General features: G+C 45.8%; 1 protein-coding gene across 1 annotated transcript; it reads left to right on the top strand.

The window, feature by feature from the left end:
• Positions 1 to 487: 487 nt before the first annotated feature.
• On the top strand, positions 488 to 4107 carry LOC147238367 (homeodomain-interacting protein kinase 2-like). The gene is made up of 10 exons (XM_086198236.1): positions 488 to 970; positions 1106 to 1294; positions 1401 to 1582; positions 1853 to 1976; positions 2135 to 2245; positions 2333 to 2419; positions 2508 to 2695; positions 2817 to 3112; positions 3215 to 3476; positions 3924 to 4107. The coding sequence occupies exons 1-10, from the start codon at positions 779 to 781 to the stop codon at positions 4105 to 4107; spliced, it is 1815 nt and encodes a 604-aa protein (XP_086054362.1). The 5' UTR covers positions 488 to 778.
• The last annotated feature ends 4048 nt before the right edge of the window (positions 4108 to 8155 follow it).

An 8155-nucleotide genomic window follows, 5' to 3' on the forward strand; every position in this document is an offset into this window, starting at 1 on the left:
GCCCACCTCTCTGACTGGTCAGATGCTGAGTGCTGTCAATCATTGCATTGACGCATGCGGGGTCACATTACAGGTCTCTTCTCTCCTTCCTCGGGGTGATTTGGTGCTGTACGTGTGCCTCACTGTAGCGCATGGGTCCCCCCATGGAAGATGAGGCCCTACACAGCTCGTGTTCTGCGTTTAGGGAGCGGGGGCCATTGTCTTTATGGAGATGTGCACACAAAATGCGAAGAAACCCATTTGTTCTTTTGTCTCTCATGAATCTCACAAAAGCTGTTGCTCTACAAAATAAATCTAAAACTCATCTGGCTGTCACCTCTGAATCCTGACTGTGATCTTCCTGTCCTGACTGTGATCTTCCAGTCCTGGCAGTCATCTTGAAATCTTGACTGTGATCCTCCTGTCCTGACAGTGATCTTCCAGTCCTGGCAGTCATCTTGAAATCTTGACTGTGATCTTCAAACCCTGACAGTGATCTTCCAGTCCTGGCAGTCATCTTGAAATCTTGACTGTGATCTTCAAACCCTGACAGTGATCTTCCAGTCCTGCCATCTCAGTGTGATCCAATACGATGATGTCAGAATGACACATGAAGTCCATCAAATGTTTAAAGACACCCTTGCTGAGCTTTAGCCAAACCCCTCATCACAAGGACAACCTCAGGACTTTTGAAAGACACTGAAACAATCAGTGAATTCAATTGGGCACCGTGACCCTCAACACATTCACACTTGATTCCAAATAAAGAGCCTAATTGTGTGGTAAATAGGTGAGATAAATGGCCACCAGGAAAGCCAAATCTTTCCTCCCTGGAAGCAGTTTTGTTTCCAAATCCACAAACTATGAGGTGCTGTCCGTCCTTGGTGAGGGTGGCTTCGGGAAAGTCCTCAAATGTAAGAGGACTGACAAGAGCGGTAACGAGAGAGTCGTGGCTGTCAAAACCATGAAAAAAGAGGATGGCAAGGTGGAGGTAGGATAGTTGATACTGCGTTATTTGAGTGGTACTTCCATTGTGATAGTACTGCTGCACATTTTACTGTCTCAATTTACAAAATCCACTGTGACAATCTCAAGGCAATAAAATCTTACTTTCCTCTTTCTCCAGGTGGCCTTGCTAAAGAAGATGAAGAAGCTGGCCAATACTGACCTCTTTGTCCACTGGGAGCAGTCCTTTACTCACAGAGGACATTTCTGTCTTGAGTTTGAGTTCTTGGAGAAAACCCTGTTTGACCTCTTGGAGGAGACGAGAGGCCGACCTCTCAGTCTCCTAGAGATCAGGCCCATCATCAAACAGGTACGTTCTACCTCGTTCCTGTCTGCACTCATAGAAAATGGGCACCAAAGGACTACCGTTGACATTGTCATCAAACTAATGTTTTTTTGGTTTGTGACCCTTGCAGCTTGCTACTGGACTGCTGCATCTGAAGGCGGCGGGGATCGTACACGCCGACCTTAAATTGGAAAATGTCATGCTGGTCAACCACCAGCAGCAGCCATTTAAGCTTAAGATCATTGACTTTGGTCTGGCCAAAAGAGTCGCCGCTGTGGAGCTGGGCTCCATGTTTGGGACCCTCCCGTACTAGTGAGTAACTGCAACCATATCCATGTCTGAGTGGCTCATAATGGTGGTCTCAGTCTTATCCATCAGAACTGGAACAAATAAAGCAACAACTGGAACGACAATGCTCAACAGAACAGAAAACATTTGAGCCCAGAGCCCAGGTGGTGGCTCACTGGGGTCAGGATGAATAATCTGTTTTACCAAGACTTCATTGTAACAGGAAATGATCATAACCCAATCATGCAGGTAGTTTCTTGGCTAAAGTGACCTTCCATTTTCATCCTCCGTCAGTTCACCTGAGATGCTGCTGGGGCTTCCTTGTAACGAAGCCATCGATATGTGGGCCGTGGGCTGCATCGCTGCTGCTTTATTCAGCAAGGACCTGCTGTACCCAGCAACGAATCCCTATGACTTGGTAGGTTCCACCTAAGTTCTACTAGTGTGGGTACTCTTTTTGTTGCCTGTAGTTTCAAGTAGAAATATTTGGTTCATGGAGAAACTGTCGTTAGGGATTGGGTTTAAAGTCCTCCGTGTGAACTGTCATTGTGACTTCACCTTGTGTTGCACCTTCAGCTCAGGTACATGATGGACATGCAGGGTCCTTTCCCCCAAGATATGCTGGAGTCTGGCCTGCTTACACACTACTTCTTTTTCAAAGACTGTGACGGGATCTGGAAATTAAAGGTAGGACTTTGACAGCAGATATCTAACTGAGCTACTTTGTGAGGTAAAAAGAGTTGCTAAGCATTTGTGTGTTAATTTTCTCCTCAGGAACCATATATGTACCAGGCAGACACAGGGACTCAACCGCTGGAGACCAGGATGTACCGGCTCAGCTCCCTCGATCAACTGCGCTTTGTAAGTATTGAGTGTATTTCTGAGGTGCGGCTCAAAGATTCTGGAGGTGGTTGAGGACACACCTGACCTTGATTGTTTTTTCTTCCAGCTCAACCCTATCAGGTTCCAGCGTCCTGGCGATCAGGCTGCAGAAACGGCTGATCGCCTGATGTTCTTCGATCTTCTGAAGCGGATGCTCCAGCAGAACCCCGCCTCAAGGATCACTCCACGGGAGGTGCTGGAGCACCCTTTCATTTCTATGTGCCACCTGGAGCCCTATAATTACATCAGTGTTTAGTAAGTCAAGACCTGGATTTTATTCTTTAACGTCTCATTCGTCCATGTTCTCTCACTCATCTGAAGTTACTGTTTGTATGTTATAACCATGCAACTGACTCAGTCTTTGCCTGTCTTGCAGTCCAATGACATCCCTTCGATTGATGTCTGGGTTCGGGGTCCCGACAGGCTGCACCTCTGAGGTTCAGCCTCAATCTACACGAAAGAGGAAGAGGCCATGTGAGGATGTGCTGGAAGGAAAGGGTCAGAAGAGGAAGAGGACAACAACTTCCCGCCCACCTACATCCTGCACCCAGACTGAGGCTGAGCCTAAACGTGGGCACAAGAGGAAAAGGCCCAATGGTGATGTGGGTTCAGGAAAAGCTGCCAAGAAGAAGAAGATGGCAGCTCATAAAGAAGCTGACGGAGAGAGGACAGGTGAGTGGACGTGTCCTGTGTCTAGACATGAATTCCACAGACAGTATTTCTCTTTAACTGCAGAGACGTGCTTGTGTCTAATATGTGACTGTTGACTTCCAGGGCCTCCTCAGGCGAACACCAGGGACACACCAGGGACGCCACCCGAGGCAAGGACCCCCGCGTTTAACCAGGGTCACCCCGTCAACGAGTCCCTGCCCTTATTCTCCAACGCCCTTCCTCCCATCAACCCTCCTCTTCATCGTGTTCCACCACCACCTCCTCAGGTTCACCCTCTATATGTAGCCAACTTCGGCTACATCCATCCTCCACACTGGGCCCCATATTTTAATGTTGTGCCCCCTCCTAACAATCCCCACTTTGGGTATCCACCACAACAACCTGCCCTTCAACACCTTATGGCACCTCGAGGAAACGTCCAATTTATTTGTCCCCCTCATCACTTAATGCCTCGCCCCGTCAACGCCATTGCTGCCCCACCTCTTCCACCCTCTGCCGCCCTCCCAGAACCAGCTCAGAGATAGACATCGACTGGAAGTGTTACATCCTGTCAAGGGGGAACGGAGAACACAACATGAATGGACACCTTCCTCCATTCCCAAGCCTGACAAACTGAAGGATACGGCTCTACCATGAACAACAAGGTTTATTTAAAAATAATGAATGGACACAAATTAACCCAGAAAACCACATGGACTTCGGGGTGGGCCCAGGCCAAAATAATAAACAAAACCTCAACTCAGCTGGAAGGGAATTGACCTGCAAAAGAAAAAGGGAAACCAAAACACAGGAAACTCTCCTACCTCCCTAGGGACAAAACAGGAGGAACAGTGATCAAGAAAATGGCAGCCCACCCCTACTGCTGCGTGTCGAACTTAACACAGAACGCAAATGCACGGGGAGTTTGGAACGGAGGAGAGGAGACGCGGCTGGCCCAGATCTTCCTCCTCATCAAGAGCCACCGGACCAATCAGCAACCGACGCCGCACCTGTAATGAATCACTCACTCCACCACACCTACAGGGGGAGAATGAGAGAAGCAGACCCGCCCATGGGTCATAACAGAAGCGGCCTCCACCTCCCACTCCAGGAGCACTCATTACTCTGCGCTGGAACTTTGAAGGAGGGCGTTTGGGATTTTTGTGTATCTCAAATTAAATCAATGTGAACTTGAAATCTGTCTGGACTGTGACGATCAGGGTTTGAAAATGTGTCTTTGTGTCTGGAAAATGAATTCCTGGATATTAAATGTTCACTTAAAACTGATATACTGAATGCTAAGCTAACGATGGCTACTCCCTCTCCCTCTCCTTTCTCCTGTTCAGTTTGCGACATGTTTAGTTACTCCTCTGCCTCCTTCGTGATACTGATAAGTGCGTTAAATGTAGTTTTTTGTAGCGCTGGAGGTGAGGCTTAGCGAGGTTGAACTGGACCTGCGGCAGCTCCACACCCATGGATCTAAACAATTAGCCGCTAGAGCTAGCCAGCCCCCTGATAGCAGGTGCGGATACATCTGAACCCTGCACACGTGTCCTGTGTCCAACCTGGTCTTGACACGATGCAAAGATTATTCCATAACAAATTGTTTTTGGAGCAGATATCTCATTCAACACGATTCATTTTTCTCCATGTAGCTCCAAAATTTGGTCCTATTGACTGACAGAACTTTTTCTCTTTTATTCTTTAAAAATATATAAGAAAACAGGTTTTGAGGTCGTCTTTTGCCTTTATTTTTTTCTATGGTTTTTATTTTTCAATATAAAGTCTGTCATGGAGTCTGCCTTATTAAAGAATATTTCAGTCATTTCATTTATTCTCCTTTTTTCTCCTTATTTAATATCTATTATTGATTTATTAGTTCCTGTTACCGTGGGTCAGTGATGGGACGACATGAGCTGTTAGCCATTGTTAGGTTCAAACTGAATCAACTAAGCACAAAAAAGTAAGGAAATTTGTGTTTGGTAGATTATTTCCTTGTTGTAACAGTGCTTCTTGGCAATCGGTCCTTTACCGTTGGAAAGCCTGTTTATTTCCATTTTAAATGGTGCCACATTTGTAAGGAGCGTGCATTTGTGGGATGAGCAGCAGAGCTGAGGATGTGGGTTGCACCTCATGAAAATGTTACCAAATCTATTGTGCCGATGCCAAACAGCTGATTTTGCCACTGACTCTTGTTTGGTGTCTGGTGGATTGGATGATTGAAGTTTGAAGAAACAAGACGCACTGGCACTTGAACAATTTATCCATTTCATGAACAGGAGCCTCGGTCGCGTGTGGAAGAACCAAACACAACCACAACAGCCTGGCACCTCCTCCCCATGCTGGTCGCCAGCCTGCTCACACACTGCTCCAGGACGGCATCCCATTCTTCAACCAGCTTTTGTTGCAAATCAGCCAAGGTGGTTGTTATAGTTTTGAATTGGTTTTGGGTGATTTTTATTAAAGTTTTCAGGTCACTATTCCCCACACAACTGCAGCCCCCATAGCCCCACAGTCACACCTACGGTCAATTTAGAGAATCAATCAGCCTCGTCCCCTCTTGATGTCTTTGGACTGAGGGAGGAAGCTGGAGTACCAGAGAGAACCCACACAGGAACAGGGAGAATACCTTCCTCCCACACGTTCAGAGTGAAACCACCTTCAGATGTTGTTTTCTTTATTTAATATGGGATTTTGACAGCTCCCTTCTCCTCCTTTTTATATATATCCATATATATCTATATGTGTGTGTGTGTGTGTATGGATGTGCTGATTCAGAGTCAGTCGGTCACACGACATGGGAGCTACTTGGGAAATCAATTTATTTAGCATTCAAATTTCCTTTAAAATAAAGGGATAATGAAATTGTGAAAGAAGAGGTTGGTCGTCGACTTATTTAGTGATGATATCTAGAATTGAATTGCAGTCTCAAGGTCTCGTGACATAAAACCTCTTCAAATCTGTGAATATGGCATGACTATAAAGAAGAGGAAATTAAAATAAAGATCAAATAAAGTGAAGGAGAATCGGATGAAGCCCCTGGGAAAGACTTTTAAAGTATAAAGTTAGTAAAGTAACTGCCAGACCACCTGGAGGCGCAACATTTCATGAGTTTTTTTTATTTTGTTGAAGCCCCCAAACATCAGATTTGTTTTGAAGAAAAAAGGAATACTTTCCTGGATTTCAGTAGGGCCCCCACACTGCCCAGTGTTCGGGTCCTAACTCTGAAATATTTCAACTTCCCAATCAGGCACTGAGCTGAAACTGCTTCCTTGACTGGGCGGTGATTTGGTACCAGAAAAATCCCAAACAAAGCATTTGTTGATGACTAGAAATAAAAGGTATGAACCCAATAGACCCAAGCAATCCAAGCTTCAGGAGGTATTTGCAGCATCGAATTATATAAGATGGGCATATTTCTAAAGTTACATGAAAACTACATGAATGCTTGTTACAAATCTTACTACTGCATGGAGGAAATAATGCCATGTTTGTAAGCATGGACACCGCAGGGAGTTGAACCCCATTCCACTTGTATGGAAGCACCTCTACCAGTGTCTTTTGCTTTTTTATGACATTTGGGGAAAGAAAACCTTCATTAGCAACAGCATTTGGTGTTAATATGCAAATGTCTACTGTGGTACAGGAGGAACTCACAAGTGTGTTCAAGCTACATAGAACGGTGTGTGTGTTGTTGTTGGATGTCATTAACATGGATGTAAATATGCTGTTGCAATGAAGGAAAAAAGAACCCCTGGAGTGCTAAAGGAGAAGATTTTAGAGGACTAAGTTATTGAAGGTTTAATGTATTTGAAACATTTCTGGTTTCATGTAAAAAGATGAAATAAAAGTCAAAGGTTCTATTTATCAGCATCTGCTCCTGATTGTGCTAAGCTAACTAGCAGTGAGTTGGTCTCTCATGCAGAACACAAATGTGTCTGTCTTCTTGTCCTGCTCTTTTGATGAAGGGCCATAAAGTGTATTTTCTAAAATGTTGCCATGTGATATGAATGTGTGTGTTTAGCTTGTTGCCATAGTAACATGCTAAACATTACTTACCTGAAGAGACCTGCTCCACCAAGGCTACACCCAGATATAAAGGCTGGTCTACCTTGGTCTCCTTGCATCGGTCTCATGAGTGAAAAGGGTCGAGGATCGGCAGAAGGACCCTGGCGTTGCCTGACCACACCCCCGCGCAAGATCTTGCTGCCACCCGAGGAGAAGAGAGGGATGAGGAGGTGGGGGGCTCTCACGCTTGACGAGGGAGGAGAAAGACAACACAGGGTTGAGTTTATTCCCTCATCATCCAGCATCCTCATCTCATTAAAAACATCATTGGAAACAACCGACACTCGGTCCATCGATCAAATCCACACTTCAGTTAGGAGTTCCTACCTGGAGGTCCTCTGTCCCGACTTCCTCTGTCCCCGTCATCAGCCACACCAACACCAGTGACCTCTGGGTCTCCGAGGTCGTGGACTCTCCGTGTCCCGTCCCAGTCTGCCTCCTCCTGTGCTCCTCTCTCCACCCAGAGGTGGGCTGTACCCATCACCTCTGGGTCTGTGAGGGACTGGATCCTGCTGGCTTGATGTCTACAGCTGCCGGTGAGCAGATGAGACCAGCAGCTTCATCAGGATCTTCATTCCATCGCTGTCACTCAGGTGAACCTTCACAAACAACACATTCAACGTTGATGCACAAAATCAACACTGGACTTGGAATACATCAACTTTTCCTTTCTACTACAAAGAGATGCATGTCACACATTTCCTGCCGCCACCACATGGGGTTTACTTACGCCATCTCTGCACCACAGCTCACGGCGTTGCAGGGGGAAGTGCTCAGCAACAGGCACGTACTTCACACCTTAAATAAACATCACAATCACGAATTATTAAAATGCCTGGACAGATCCTAGAGACACTTTTGGTTCTGCAAAAGCTGATCATGTGTTTTTGTGAGATGCTTCAAAAAACAATGCAACTGTGTAAATGTAACTTTCACAAACTGTAACCAGCAAAAGGCGGTGAACTATCAACTACCAGTAAATCGGATTTTCTAGAA

Source organism: Aulostomus chinensis, chromosome 24, assembly GCF_037954235.1.
Source record: "Aulostomus chinensis isolate RoL2024-O1b breed Wild chromosome 24, RoL_Achi_v1.0, whole genome shotgun sequence".
Classification (NCBI taxonomy): Eukaryota; Metazoa; Chordata; class Actinopteri; order Syngnathiformes; family Aulostomidae; genus Aulostomus; species Aulostomus chinensis.